We start from the raw sequence: 16667 nt of genomic DNA, 5'->3' as shown, positions 1-16667 counted from the left end.
AAAGTGGGGCGCCATAGCACACACCTATAATCCCAGTACCTGGGAGACAGAGACAGGTTGATTATAGGTTGGTGGCCATCCTCAGCAACTTAGTGAGACCTTCAGCAACTTAGAGAGATCCTGTTTTACATTAAAAAAAAAAAAGGGTGGGAGGTGGGGCTCAGAAGGTAGGATGCTCCTGAGTTCAATCCCTAGTACTTTAAAAAAAGAGCAAAATGTCAATTTTCTTGTGAAGATTCCCAATTTTTAAACATTCACAAGTATTTTGGACTTTCAGAATGTCTTTGCAGTCCAAACAAAACATAATTTTTATCATACCTCTTGGCTGTTTTTGGCTTGGTTATGGGTTATGGAGAAACATCTAACATAGAACTCAGGAATAATAGTTTTCAATGCTGGCTGCACACTGAAATCACCTGGCCAGCTTTGAAATCTTGGCACCTGGGCTCCAAGATGAGCAGTCGAGTCAGATTCTCTTGGGCCGGGTTCCAGATTTTAGAATTTTGAAAAGGAGTTTTCTGATCATTTTCATGCACAGTGAGTTTGTAAAATAAACTTTTTGTTTGTTTGGGAATAAGTTTACATAGACAGAAAAGTTATAAAATCATACATATGTGTATATATACTGCATGCCCATTTCTCCCCATTATGAACAATATTCTCGTGGCCTGTGTGTCAAAATTAAGAAACTCCCACTGGCCTGCTATTAACTAAACTTCAGATTCTAAAAGGAGTTGGCCAACTTTTCCATTGATATTCTCTTTTTGTCCTAGGATCCAATCCAGTGTACCATGTTGTCTTCATGGTTTTATCTAATCACCAGCCTGGTCTTTGACAATATCAGTCTTTCTCTGATCTCCTTGAATAGCACTAATCCTGAACAATATCTCCAGATCTTAGTTGGTCTGATATTTTTTTTTCATGACAGGACCTGTATTACATATGGATTTTGGGAAATTATAGCACTAAGGTGGTACCCTTCTCATAATCTCTCGGAGTTTATCACTGTATTGCAAAACAATTGCTTTAGGTAATAGAGGTCAGGTGGAGTGGATACTGCAGGTTTCATCCATCTTTAGACAGATTAAAGTAAATATATCCCTGAAGGAAACCAGGAGGGATGATATGGGTAGCAAGGGCGTTCCAATTCTTCCATTCTGATTGAGAGTCGAGAAACAAAGGTTCTCTTCTGGGTGCATCTACTCACTAGTCCTTTAGGAAGCCAGTCACGGTGTTCTGTTGTTGATTTCCTCGTCCATACAACGAAAAATTTGGTATCTAACACCATTTCCAGTCCTGAAATTAATGTGACTAAGAACTCTGGCAAGGGGCTTCATTATTCAAGTATTATCCACAGTTCCATTTCCTAAGAGGAAAATCATTGTCATGCTAAGCAGGATATCACCACGTCTAGGCATCTGCCAAAGCGGACAGCAGGGAAGCCCCTTGACTTTTCTATTTGGCGTCCATGACACTTGAGTTCTGAGATTGTTAGGCATCTGACAGGAAGAAAACAAATTACATAAACTAGAGAGGGAATTCAACTCATCCACTCATCTCTATCCCTGGGACTCTCTATTATTCTTTCCGGTATAATGGATTAAAAAGTAAATGACATAATTTGTTTTTGAAATATTAGAAGGCGTGCACGTTTTAATAATTTTAAAAAAATTAATGACGCTTTTCGTAAATGTTACCGGAAATGAGGATGCTTGGCTTACAATGTTGGAGGCTCTAAGCTGCCAGTAATTTGTACAGAGCCTGTGATTGCAAAACCACAAACGTTTCACAATAGTGGAAACCTCTAATTAACCATATTAAATGACAGGGTGGATTTGTCTTAAATGCAAGGCTAATAATGCTTATAAGCTTTAAGATCATAAACTGAGAGGCTTCATTGACATGAGACAGGTAAGCCTGCAAATGTTTTCGCAAAATACTTTTTCACTTCTGCCTGTTATGTCTGACCCAGAACTTTCTAACTAACATTGGTTCATGCTCTCATCTGATGTAATTTGCCTGTGGGAATTCTACTGGCTGTGAAGCCAGTTCCTCTTTGTAGCTGTATTTTTTTTAAAAGAAAAAGGACAGGAGGAGGAAGAGAAAGAGAATAAGGAGAAGGAGAAGGAAGAGGAGGAAGAGGAAGAGCAAGGACCACAATTTTATGTTATGTTTTGAATGACTGAAGCCAGTCATTCCCAAGTACAGAGACAAGAAAGTATGTCAAACAGGACCTTTACTGTGTATTTATATTAAAAAAAAAAATCAGAGCTAACAGAAAATCTCAAAGCTTTACACAAGGACCGGAACCTTTTAAAAGCCCAATTAACATATTGTCAGGTGAATGGTGAGCCTGCCACTTGAGCTGTTCTGAGGGATGCAAGGGGGTTCAGGTGCCGCCAAAGAAGAATAGATGCACTTGTAGTGATCCAGTGGCCCGTCTGAAAGGGACATGTAAAGGCAGCCGCATCTGGCCTGCCGTCTTTTCAAACTCACTTGATAATGGTAGTGTCAATTTCAACTGGAGCGTGTGTGCCAGATTTCAGATAGCTTGAGCGGGCATTTCCGAGCAGTTAATTGTGAAACTTGAGAAGTAAATGGGCACATTCTTCCTGAGATGGTCATTCTAAGGCAGGCCCCCACACTCCCTCCCAGAGCTCCCAGGGTCTGACTTCTCTTCCCTTTGCACAGGAAATGGACGAGGGACCCTGGGACTTTTCCCCGTGGCAGCCCATCTTTGCTGGGACTTCTTTGCCTTGTTAAAATATGTCCCGTGCATTCAAATGAAATTGTCACTGTTGGGTGGTGCAGCATAACGTGGATTGACACTAAGAGCCGGCAGCTACAGAAAACAGACCTTTATTGCATTTACTCTTTCAGAGAAGAAAGTCTCTAAAGGCTCACAGCAGACATTCATTTAGTTAAATCTGAATGAACCCAAAGTGAACAATCTATGCTGCTCTCTTTGTGTTCATAGAAGCAGCCCCCATCCAGCCTGGTATGGCTGTAAAACACTGTTAAGAAAAGACGATCATATTTAGAATCCAGAAGGGAGGACTTGAAGCTTTCAAACCAGAATAAAAATAGTCTAGGTGGGCGGAGTGAGCTAGCCACCTGATTTTAGTTTTAGCTTCCTCTGCCTTCCCCTAAAACACATGACGTAGAATCCACAACAAGCATGCATACCCACCAACCACCATCAAGTTTGGGTCTTTCTTTTAGAATCCCATGTCCTTTGAAGATAAAAAGGAAGGATTTGATTTGTAGGGACTTTGCAAGCAGGCTTTAAAGCCTTAACTGCCTTTTAGCTAGATGGGTACCCAGAGAGAGATAGAACAGGGCAGGGGCTCTAGGGCATCTGCTTTTCATTCTGTAGCACTCCTGGAATAAAAATTCCATAAAGCAACATCTGTAGTAATTAAGGGCTTACATTTCCTTCCTCATTCATGCTCTGTTAGGAAGCAAGGTTATTTTCCCTGAGACAATAGATAGTAGATCCTGTGGGAAGAGAGAAAAGCAAAGTTATAGTGCTTTAGTTGCTAGAAATAGAAGTTTCCTACTTAAAAAAAAAAGGAAAGGAAAGGAAAAAAGAAAAGAAAGAAACCTAGCTGGGTGTGGTGGTGCACTCCTGTAATCTTAGTACTTAGGAAGGTGTGAGCAGAAGATCATAGGTTTGAGACCAACGTGTTTAACTTAATGAGACCCTCAGAAACTTAGTGAGACCATATTTCAAAAATTCAAAAATTAAAAGGAATGGAGGTGTACTTCAGAGATGAAATGCCCCTGGGTTAAATTTCCAGTACCACAACAACAAACCCCAACTAAACAAATAGGAAAACTTACAATGTTGCACTGGAAAACAAATCTGAAAATGATATGAAATTGTACTTAGTTGTACTAAGTATTTGGAGTGAGGAGAAACTCATCTGGCCTTTCCTAACCAAGTATCTTCTGATTTGAGGGATGTTTTTAAATTAAGTAGTTAACAAAATACTACCTTTGTTTTGTTTTATTTTTATTTACTAGAAATCCTTATGATGAAGCTTAAAAATGTGTTTTCATTCTTACATCAATTGATTCTTAATATATTCTTTATATGATATTTATGTGGGTCTTTTGTGGCTTCTGATAAAATGAACATTTACTTATTAATGTCAATTTTTTTGCACTTTTTCTCATAACAATATCAGCTATATAAATGATTGGACACAGTAAAGGATACCCACACAGAGGCCCTTGTTAAAAATTAGATATTTATATATGCATATATATGCATATATATACCTATATATTCATATATGCATATATATACACATATATATATACACACACACACACACACACGAGAGAGAGAGAGAGAGAGAGAGAGAGAGAGAGAGATTGATTGATTGATTGAGAAAGAGAGAGAATTTCATAATGACAGTGGTGTTTTCTACCAAACTCAGGGTTGTTCTAATGTAAGGACATCCTGTGAGGACACAGATCTCAAACCCATGATGTCGGCTCTGGTTAGTGTTAGAGATTGGCCATAGGTTGCACTATAGAAAGATGGGACTCCATCTTTCACAGGAATATACATTTAAAATAAAGCTTTTAAAAGTTTGTCAGAAAATGACAACACTTGTTTGTATGGAGCCCACTTTTGATAGTTTCTTCAAATGTGTTAAGCACGTGATGCACATACCCTGTGTGCGTCTCCCAGTTTATCTCTGAGAGTTTCCCAGGGGAACTTCCCACTCAGCCTTGTGGCTCCTGCCCTCTACCCATGGTACTGAGGGGCCAGGCTCTCTCACCTGCCTAGCCCTACCCACTGCACTAAGTCTTTAAAGGCTTCTTCCTCTGCCACTTATTAGCACTTTCCTAGTTTCTGAGATTCCTCTCATATTTGAATTCCCACAGCTATAATAAATATTTGCCATTTGCTAACATGTTTTTTCTTATCTTGCTTCTTCTACATGGAATAAAATAATGTAGTTTGGTCCTGAAAACACACATACAATTTGAGTTCCGGAAAGTTTTACAACTTGATGGGCTCCCTTCCAAGAAAGCTTATATTAATCACATAGCAGGAAATGCAAAAGTATGCTTTGCCTTTTGGACAAATTTCGTGCATTTTATGAACATTTCATTGTTTTTGTGAAGTCTGTATAGACTAATTTTGCCTCTAGTTTGATCTTTGCAGGACTTATTTTCCTTTAATCAGAGCCAGACTTTCATTTTATTTCATAAAGCTTAGTTATTATTTACCTAAAATCTCTCAAATGTACTTGAGACATGGCAACATTTTCAGAATTTAAATCATGGTGGTATGGCTCAAAATTTTCATTCCTTGATTATATCTGAGATGTGCAAATTTTACACAAGAACCCAAGTTTGGGAATATTGTCATTCTAACATTAAAAAGTAAAAGGCCACAAAAATTTGAAGATGAAGAAAATTTAGAACCTCAGGTTTGTGCATTTATATCTTTCTCCCACATGTAGACCACAGATAGCCATCTTCGGGTACCTTCACACAGTGGATTTTTAATAAAAGCGCTGCTATTTACACTTCTATTTGAACCACTGCTGAATGCTGCAAGCTATTAAAAAAATTATCAGCTTATTTCATGAAAGCATTCAGCAATATAGCTTAGCAGTTATAGTACAGGCTTTGATTTTAGATAGGCCGGAGTTCAAATCCTGATTCTACCATGTATGGAAAAGGTAGTTTATCTCTGCAAGCCTCTGTGCCCTTGTTGATACGACCTTTCAAGTTTGCTGATTTGTTCGTTCAGTAGATTTCTGTTGAAGACTTTCCATTGGTAAACATCCTTGAATTAGCTAAGATAATGTCTTAGGGTTGTCACTGATTGAGGAGTATTCAGAATGGAGTTATCTATCCATAGGGGCAACTTTTGGTACAGTGAATACTACTTCTAGCAAGAAATGTTTGTGATGTTCTATCAGCCTGGTCATCTTGATCAGTTTACAGTGAGGGTAAATTTCTCAATCAAACTTTTCTATTACTTCCTTATTTTCTTTTTCTTATTTCTTTCCTTCCTCCTTCTCATGCCCTGGCTTCTTTCTCTCCTTCATGTCTCTGTTTTTTTCTTTCTTGGATACATACAACTGGACAAAAGTATATGATCCTTTGTTTACCTTCTTTTCTAGAATGGAGTCTACTGAAAAATGTGAAGTGGTAATTCAACATTTTAATGGAAAATACCTGAAAACACCCCCAGGCATCCCAGGTAAGAAATGACATTAAGAAATCAATCACTAAATAGTATGAAGATTTATTGCTATTATTAAAATGAGTACATGGTAAGTTCCTTCCTTGGTCAATGAAAAGAAAACGTTGGCTTTTATAAATGTGTATTTTTTTATTTTATTTTATTTTATTTTTTGACTAGTCAAGTGCAATAGTGAGAAGGGGGGAAAGAGTAGGACAAGGAGTTTAATCTGTAACTGACTGTGAACAATCAATTGTGATGACTCACTACCTTCCGACTAGTCTATAAATGTGTATTTTTAAATACTACTACTTAGCAACTCCTCTTTCTGAAATGTTTCTTGGTGATTCTTCTTTGGATTTCTTTGCAGCTCAGTGGCTAATTCCTCCAGATAGATTAGAAGGAAAAAATAGAAGAGTGAAATAATGCACTTGAAATTGGGGAAGTTAATGACTAATTCAGATTGAACCTTTCTTTGATTTATAATTTTTAAATATTTAGCCAGGCATGGTTGTACGCACCTGTGATCCCATTACTTACGAGGCTAAGACTGGAGGAGCTGAGGTTTGAGGACAGCATGCGGTAACTTAGCGAGACTTTGTTTTAAAGTTAAAACATAAAATAAAATAGGGCTAGGTTACAGCTCAGCAGCAGAATGCCCTGGGTTCAATCATGCCTCTGTTACTTCTCAGCCTTTTCCTGGTTTCTGAGATCTCTCTCATATTTGAATCCTTTTAGTTATAATGAATAAATAAATAAAGTAATATATAAAATATGTAAGATATTCACAGTGATATCTTCAAATGTATGCCAATCCTCCAACATTTCTTACCAGAATGTGATAAGAAAAGTAAGCCACTGGAAATTTTTATAGCAATTCAATATTTTCATGAAATGGGAATGCATAATTTATTTATTTATTTATTTATTTTTGGTGGTACTGGGGTTCCTGGAAGCCCTCCTACCCCCGGGCTACATTCCCAGACTTATTTTATATTTTGAAACAAGGTCTCTTAAGCCAGCTGAGGCTGGTTTTGAACCTGCGCGATCCTCTTGTCTCTGCCTCTCAAGCTCAGGGATTACAAGCGTGCGCCACCACGCCCGGCGTGGATGCATAATTTTATATTTTACAAAAATATCAATTACAGATTGAAGTTTAAAAAAATACTGTCCATTCATTAGAGATAGTTTGAGAAGCCCCAGACAGTCCCATGAAATCATGCATTTCCTCAAGGCAAATTTTTAAGGTTCTGTGCACATTCAAAAAGCTATACTTTGTACTATTACAAATTGCATTCAACATAAAATAATTGAATATATCATGTGTATGAGGATTACAAATGCCTCAACTTTATACTGATTCATCAGTAGACTACATGGAAGATATTTCATGGTAGATAATTTTAAATGTATCTCACTAATACATATATCAAATTGAATAAGATGCTAAGCCGAGAAAAATTATGAAAAGAAAGAAATGTCTGGCTAATGAATGTTGTTTTATTTGTTTCTATTTAGAGGAAGATATTTTTTCTACAGAGTAGAAAATATATATATATATTTCTTGGTCTTTTTTAAGCTTGATCAAAAGTATTTGTGCCACGGTATGTCTACTATTATAAACCCATGGAGGAGTCTGCGGATTTGATTTCAGTTTCTTAAATTAAGGTGACACAGAGGAGGAAATATGAATAAAAACAGAAATAGTCTAGCAGAGTAGTCAGGAAATCTGTTTATGATTAGATTGGTTTGGGGAGGAGGTTAGGAAAGCGGGAAGACCTTTCATATATGGTAACTTGGATGATGGGGAAAATCACAAGTAGCTGATCACTGGTTAATTAGCCAGTGAACACAGAACAGAGGCGGTGCCGAGAGTTGGTTATCTTCCATGCATAGCATTCCCTTGAGATCTGTCTGCACTACAATCCAGTCGGAGACATATGGTGTTGTGAAGAACAGAGTTAGCAGTTTTCATCTCTGCATGTAAGCTGCTTCTGCATTTTAGGAAAAATATTCCCCCCTTTTTAGCATAAACAGACATTTTAAGACACTCTGCTCAGACCTGTCATCAAATAAAGGAGTAGCATTGTTAGTAGATTTTCCTTATATTTATCCCAGTTTATTCAACACACGCCTGTCTATGGAGAAGGCATTCACACTAGGCACAAAAGGCACCATCATGTAAAAAAAAATTAAAATACAAGAGAAGTAGGTATAAATTAATGTTGATTAAAGTTTTAGCACAAGTTTGAACTTTGAGTTTTTTTTCCTTCCTTTTAGAAAAACACATACTGGGATCCTCCTTGACCTGATTTGATTTGAAAATGTTTAATTTGGTTTCCCACAAATGCAGAACTGACTCCTATGACTTAATGCGAAAGACAAAGACACTACAAATCCCCAAATGTCCGGGCATCCTTCCCGAACACTCAGACTGTGATATTAACCTATCTAATATCATAGCTACACCCAATGGAAATATTGTGAATAGCAGGGACTTGGTGAGTTTCGTACTCACTTGAATCTCACGGGAGCAAGAGAAAAATTTAGACTCAATAATAGAACGTTATGCTTCTGAGATACACAGTCAGCGTAGCAGAATTAAATATGCAACATTGATCCTTCGTTGCTCTCGCGTTGGCTCGTTGATGCATATTACTTTGGAAGTCAAATAGGGTTTAATAAAAGCTTCAAATGCTAACTGAAGATACTTAATCATTGATACCTAAATGTGATGTGGAATCAAAGAGAACATAATCTAAGATATAGGTATTTTGAAAGATACAGTAGTAAAACGTCCTCACGGAATATAATTCCTAACTCTTGGATGATATAATGAATTTTGAATACATGCTGTCAGATTTTATTTATCCCCATTGCTTATTTTTTGAATATTGCTGAAATCTTATTTTCACGAACTCTGTTCAAGCTTGAAGAGAGAGTGGAATAACACTAGGATCAGAGATGGCAGATTAGAGTCTATCTTTGATATGTATTTTTTAAAAAGTGACCCATTTCCTAATCTTTTGTTTTTTTAATCCACTACTTTATTGAACTTCTTCTCGCTGGAGGTCATATTTATTAAAATCAATATTCATTTATCTGACCCACCTGAGACAGAAACAGAAATAAAAATCTTTGAAAAATTATTTTAATATTCTGTGCTACCAAGAGTTAGCATGTTTGAATTCAAATGTTTGGTTTTGCAGAAGTAAACACTGATGGTTTTAACATGGCGTTTTAAGAGTGAATGAATAGGGTCAGGCATAGTGGTACATGCCTGTAATCCCAGTACTTGGGAGACCCAGAGAAGAGAATCACAGGTTCAAAGCCAGCCTAAGTAACTAAGAGAGGCTCTTAGCAACCTAGTGAGACCCTGATTCCAAATAAGAAATAAGAAAAAAAATTGTACTGGAGATATGGTTCAGAGGTAGAATGTCTCTAAGTTCAGTCCTACACACACACACACACACACACACACACACACACACACACACTACACACAGGGCGTGTTAATGGGGACCCACAGTGATCTGAGGCTCTAAGACCCTTAGGTACCAAGAAAATCATTGAAAGATAAAGGTCGACTGTTAAGTCCATGGTCTTCCCTTCATAATAGAGCCTCATTTCTAACCTTACTTTAAAAAAGTTCAGTAAGCTGTCTTTTCAAAAGAAAAGTAGAATAATGGCGCATGTGCCATCCTCATATCACGTATTCTTCCATTTAGGGAAGACTTGGGGGAAATAATGCATGTGCTATTGAGTGACTATAATATCATGTTTATTTTTGCCATTTCTGACAATAATGCTTACTTTCAAAAGATATGCAAAGCTAATCTTTTTCCTGAGATGATCCTCTTATTTCCAACGCCCTCTACCATTGTGTTATCTTGATAAAATAATAGGAACACTCAACTCCTTGACCCAAAACTTTGAGATGGCTCTCAATTTCAAATCCTACAAACTGCATAATCGAGGTCCTTTGCAAGAATAGAATACATCAACCACATTCATGGTATCCCCACCTTTTTTATTTGATTCACTGTAGGACTAATTTTTCTCATGAAGCTTTATTCACATTTATATTGAGTTTTAATTCCTGACAGAGTGCATGAGTTGGAAAAGAATTTTATAGATAATCCTTTTGGATCATCTTTCTTTCGGCACTCCTATTTATTTTATTATTATTATTATTATTATTATTATTATTATTATTATTATTTTTATTTTTGTGGTACTAGGGATGGAACACAGGGGCATTCTACCTCTGAGCTATATCCCCAGCCCAATTTTTTATTCTTTATTTTGAAACAGGGTTTCACTGAGTTGCACAGGGCCTCACTGAGTAGTAGCTGAGGCTGTCCGTGAACTGTGATCCTCCTATCTCTGCCTCCTGAATGCTAGGATTACAAGCGTACGCCACCATGCCCGGCTCCTCTTATATATTGATAGGTTTAATTTTAATGAGTACATCATAGGTCATTAATGCCAATTTAAGCATCCTCAAGTGAATTCTGCTCACTTCACATTATAATGTTATCCCCAGGTTTTGATTACCTGGATCAGTAAACTTAAATATATTTACCAAATATTAAACTATCGAGTACTAATACATGTGGTATAAGAAGTTACCAAAATTCACATGTCAGTATTGCTATGAGCAGATAGGAGGGACAGGCTGGAGGCGGGTGTTAAACAGTGTCAATCATTTGAGCGCTGTTGCCATCAGCAGAAAGAAATCATATAGTATATTTTCCTCCCCTAGAGGAAAAAGAAAACACAACGTCCCATAAATGTTGCATGTCCTACATATCGATCTTGATGCTTTCTGGACAAAATGAAGGATCATTAGTTGCTTGCCTGCCTAACCCCAGACATTGCTTTGTTCTGTAATGAATTGTGCAGCAATGTTGGGCAGCCCCAAAGCATTCCATTTTCAAATATCTGGCAAAAGCAAAGGGTAAGTTTCCAGACACTTCAGGAATCTGTAAGGCATAGACTTAAAAGGCTCGCATTCAAAAAGCCCCTGGAGCACAGTGATGTACCATGCGGAAAAGTCTTCCACATGTAAGGACATGTATTGATGAAGAGAACATGCAGGCTGGCTTATAGGAAAATAAATCATAACTTGCGCTAAGACAACACTTGTGCCTGTAAGCACATGTTTCTATCAGTAAAGCTGTCTTTTTAGAGGAATATGGGATAATCTAACTTGGTTATAATTTCCTTTATTTTTTCCTTTCTTCTTCTTTAGATAATTATTTCTAAGCCAAACTCAAGTAGGGAAGATTGAGGGGGAGTTTACCATTATGGAAACCTGGTAATTTTAACAGATCTTGTTAACAGAAAAGTGGATAAAACAAAAAAAGTGTCAGAGAAATCACACTTTTCAACTAAGTGAAATAAAACTTGGTACCATCTTGGTGCTTTGCTATAGAAACTTTATTATTTTATGTGGATTTAAATGCAAATAAGTATAAATTGTGAGTGTGTATATATACATATATGTATATATATATGATAAGTTCATGGGAGCATGGAAGAAAAATATTTAAAATGTGATAAATTAAAAAGATAAAGGGGATGCTTGTTTAAAGTTTATACTCCTCCAGAATAAAATTTTATCAATGTATCAATGCAGTTCATACTAAAATACGTGATTTAAAACTATGAACCCTTGAGCAATTAATTTATAAACTTTTATTAGTGGGAAATATCAAAAAGCCTTGGCAATTTGTGTTTGCTAAATGATACCAGTCAGTTACTTCCACAGACACAACTATAGCTGAGAAATAGGTAGCATCTAGAAAAATACTAAGGCATATAATTTGGCAAAAATATACCTTTGCTATTCTATTCCAGTGATATATTGCCTAATTTTAAACATTTCTTCTTTGTGAAACTAAAACCTCACTTAACATAGTTTGTAAACACGGGGACTCTCGTCTGGGTCTCAGTTTAGATGCTTTTTCAGTAAAGAGATTTTTGAAACATACAATAGATTGTTTTAAGCCTCTCATCTTTAATGTTAGGGATGCCTTCTAGATTATTTCTATGTATCCAACAGGTAGTTGTTTGATGGTAGGAAAAAAAAAAATCTTTAGGATCTCAGTGAAACTTACAGAGAAGCCAGACAACTTCATGGTACACGGGGTTTTCAAATCCATATGAATTCTATGAATATTGAGTTTTGTCAATCAACCTTTGATTTCAACTTTTCTATGGAGCCATGTTTGTTTTGGGGAAGGCAAATGTGTTACGTGTCGGTAAATGATTGAATATGAGAGAAAGAAGAGGATCATTAAGTTTGTAAACTGGATATTGAGGAGCTGGAGAAGGGCAAGAATTCATCTTCAGGAAAACAGTGGTAATTGCAATAGATTCTGTGCCCTGTGATATGTTCCCTCCGCTCATCTGTGACTTTACCTGTGAATGAGATGAGCAGTCTGTGTGCCCTGAAAGCATCTCACCTCGGGTACACTTCTCGTTTCTTCACTTTTACACCTCAGGCAAACAAAGCTACAAGTGTTTGTTACCAAGTTCGGTACCCGCCCCCAAATTGCTGAATTAAATAATTGGGACAAGCCTTTGGGAAGAAGGAAAAAGAAATATATTGATTTGCTAGAACATCAGAGAAACCAGTGAACTTAAGTGTTCTGGAAAGAGCCCTGAATTCTCCCTGAACAAAGGAGTCAAGTCTCTTTTAAGTGTGAGCTCCTCAGGGTCCTGCTGGTGTCTTAACAGAAGAGACTACAGTTCCTGTCTTGAGTCCTCCTTGATCATTTCAGATTCAAATCCATAGGTTAGAGTCGTGCTGAGGTGTTTATCGGAAGGGACACGGTTCATGTCTGAATCTTCCTTGAGTCAGTTCAAATACACAGGTGCCACATTGCCTTCCATCAGTAAATGGATAAGAACACATTATTTGTTAACTGGGGATAAAAGAAAAGGGGGGAGACAAAGGAATAAAAATGGCAGCTTTAAGACAGGTCATCTTTTAGCTGCCAGAGTCAGAAACAGGCCCGCACCATATGTTTACTCAATGCACATAGGGCTTCTATCTATTTGAAAGAGTTAGCACCCCTTGGAAGAAACTTGTTTTAAGAAATGACAATGAGCCTTTCATTCTTGAAAGGATAGAATCCGAGTCTCTTTCTACAGAATTTTTTGAGGGATGTCCTAGAGTGATAACATGGCCCTTTTTACTTTATCATCATATCTGCTTACTGGTGTTAGCACCCAATTAAGTTACCTGGTCCCAGGCTCTGCCTTTCAGAAACCCAAATTAAGGTCAGGATTCTAGTCATTGCATCAGGGACTTCCTTTTTTATTCAAAACTTTTGCTATAGAGGAAGTTAGATCCTGTTAAAGAAGGGAAGTGAATTTCAAGGCCCAATTTCTCTCTTTTCATGACTTTTTAAAAGAGCAGGTATTTTAGTCACAAAGCGGGGTTGATAAGAGTGAAGATTAATGGCAGTAGACAAGTGATGTCCCAGAGTTGAGATTTCGGAGGGAGACTTGGAAGAAGGTAAGGACAGGATGCCAATAGAAACGTCACCCTCCTCAGAATAATGGAAAGCATAAAGAACTGCGTGGTTGATGAAAAGGGAGGGACTTAGAGCAGCCGTCAGGCCAACAGAGTGAAGAGAGGCTCCCACACAGGAAATTGCCATCATTGAAAGGGTAACTTTTGAGGTTTTGGTCTTGGATAAATATAAATGTGTGAATGTTTGTGGTTGGATGAGGTAAAGTGGAAATGACTGTTTGCTGAGTAATTGGAGACTTTTGATTATAAGTTTGGGAGATTTTTTTTTCAATAAAACTTTAGAGTGCATTACTAATCTCACACTTTGGTTGTTTGTTGAACTTCTAATCTTTGTAGAAGAAGGTTAAAAGTATGAATAGTGGTAATATATATATATATATATATATATATATATATATATATATATGATTCTGAATTTTCCAAACCAGGGTCATTCCATATTTTATAACTTCTAGGACCATGTTCTTAGCTCAAGGTACAATTCCATGAAATAAATGAGTTTTAGACTTGTGATTTCTTATGATGAACTTCTAGAGTGTGTGGGGGAAGCACATCTTCAGCTGAACAAACATGCAACCAATCTTAGAAGAAAGCGATAAGAGAAATTTTTACGTATCTTCTTAATTTTTAAGAAAAAATTATATGTGAACACATGCATATCTAAACAAAAAATAAACGTGAGGAGAGAGAGAGAGAGAGAGAGAGAGAGAGAGAGAGAGAGAGAGAGAGGAAGGAAAAGAACATATTAAATGTTTAGAAGAGCTGGGCATGGCAGTGCATGTCTATAATCCCAGTACTTAAAGTGGAGACAAGAGGATCAGAGGTTTAAGTCCAGCTTTAGTCAACTTAGCAAGGCCCTCAGTAACTCAGGAAAAGCCTGTTTTAAATTAAAACTTAAAAAATAGAGCTGGGGTATATAGGTCAGAGGCAGAGAGCACCCTTCAGTTCAATCCATGGTATGGAAGGAAAGAAGGGAGGGAAGGAGAGTGGGTTAGAAGAAGATTATATGAGCAAGATTTCAGTTATTCTTGGAAAATCCTCATTTCCCCCAGACTTCTTGCTTTGCAAGTTGTTATGATAAAGCCTATAGAACTCATTCTTAGACAGTTCCGTGATGAATTCTGATGAGGACAAATAATTTTGCCTAGTTATTATTGAAATAATGTTGATATATTAATGTTTTGCCAGTGGAACTAATAAAGCACTATTCTTAGGTTGCATGTCTACTTCCTAGTTTTCTTTTCACGTAAAAATGTGAGTATATTGAAACTAACCAGAAAAGAGAGTTTCCTGGTCTGTACTTTTATCCCTTTTTCCATAGTGTTGCTGCTGCTTCTTCTCTAAAGGAAGTACCACATTGCTTGTTATGCCTATCATAATATTATATAGTTTTAATCAGCAGGATATTATTATCAACAGGATATTTAATCATCAACATTCTTAATGCTTTGCTGACCATACCTTTTCAGTGAGCAGAATTGTCTGGCGTGTTTGTTTGGTCACAGGATCTGATTATTTAAGGATTTGAATTCCATGTGAAAAGGGACGAGAAAATTCTTTGCATCTACAAAATTGCGAATAATCTTCATAGATTATTTCTGGAAAAGTAACTTTGTTCAGGTCTGCAAAATTTCTGAATTCATGACTTCACAGTAAAAATCTTGCAAAATAAATAATAATTCCTTAATGTTATTTCTAAGACTACATTGGGTTTTTTCTCCTTTCAGCAACACTAATGAGTAGTTAGAGCATTTAGTGTCTGTCTGAGGAAGTCTTATTAGCAAAAGTAAAGAGGGTTGAGTGGCTTAAGACCAATTAAGACACAAACTAGGGAGACCAAACTGAATAATTAAGCGTTCTGTGCATTTCCAAATCTACAGTTTCACTTAATAGGCTCAACTTAAAATAAATTCTCACCCATTTTTTAATAAATGGAGAGTATTCTGAATTAAACACTTGCCACCCTCTCCCATTAACTGCCAAGAAGCCTGTCATGCCCATAGCTCATTATTTATGACTTAATTATATTTTTAGAATGAAAAGGCTGTGAAATGTAAGAAAATATTTTTAAGAGGACCATGAATGAAACACTCATTAGGCAGTCTCTGGGCCAGGCATCACTAGTTCATCTTATTATCTGCTTCCCCTGATTTCTCCTGTCTTTAAGCCTGCCAATGATGAATCAATTATTTAACTATTATTTTACTTTTCATTCCAGAAGAGAAATCTCTTCTAGGAAACTGGCATATGTATGGTATTTTATTGTTGTGTTGTTGTTGTTCTCATTTTGATATTTTGTCTATTTCAAAAACACATTTGACCCATCAGAGCATGAATTTTTCTAAGAAAGATCTTTGATATTTATTGTTCCCTTTTTCTTTCAGCCCCTTTGAATTGCTCTTCAATTTAATTGCTCTTCAGACATTTTTTCATACAAGAATTGCACCTTCCTTTTTGTTTCAAGCATTCTAAGCCAATGATTGGTAGAGGAAAAACTACTAATTTTTTGTTAAATAAATAAATATCTAGCTGTGGTAGGCAGAATAACAGCCTCATAAAATCTCTCATTCCTAATGCCCAGAGTTACAAATAGGTTAGTCTGCATGGAAAAGAGGAATTAAGGTTCTGGCTGGAATTAACATTACTAATAAACTGACCTTAAAATAGGAAGCTTGAGAAAGAAAACAGACCATATAATATTATGTTCATATATGATGGTATCGCTACCAATCTCATTATGTACAAGGGAAGAGGGGCTAGGCATGCCAAGAGATAGTGGGTTTATATATGAGTGTATCACTTTGAATTGTACTATGATATATAATCATATTCTACCAATAAAATTCTAAATATATATGTATAAACGCATATATATTTTAAATGAATTACTTGATAATTCATGGGTGT

The 16667-nt window shown here is 36.6% G+C and overlaps 1 protein-coding gene across 5 annotated transcripts in view; it reads left to right on the top strand.

Annotated features, from left to right (window-relative positions):
• Positions 1-16667, top strand: part of RBMS3 (RNA binding motif single stranded interacting protein 3) — a gene marked incomplete at its 3' end in the record, with an annotated part of 718132 nt that overhangs the window by 487848 nt on the left and 213617 nt on the right. For all 5 annotated transcript variants that reach the window (XM_080714872.1, XM_080714869.1, XM_080714871.1 and 2 more), the window contains exon 6: positions 6153-6232. In XM_080714872.1, the coding sequence (XP_080570998.1) occupies positions 6153-6232 (80 nt within the window). The remainder of the gene's footprint in view (positions 1-6152; positions 6233-16667) is intronic.

Source organism: Muscardinus avellanarius, assembly GCF_963383645.1.
Source record: "Muscardinus avellanarius genome assembly, chromosome: 18".
Taxonomy (NCBI): Eukaryota; Metazoa; Chordata; class Mammalia; order Rodentia; family Gliridae; genus Muscardinus; species Muscardinus avellanarius.
The sequence above is the reverse complement of the archived record's forward strand: the minus strand, read 5'-3'. Positions and strand labels throughout refer to the sequence as shown.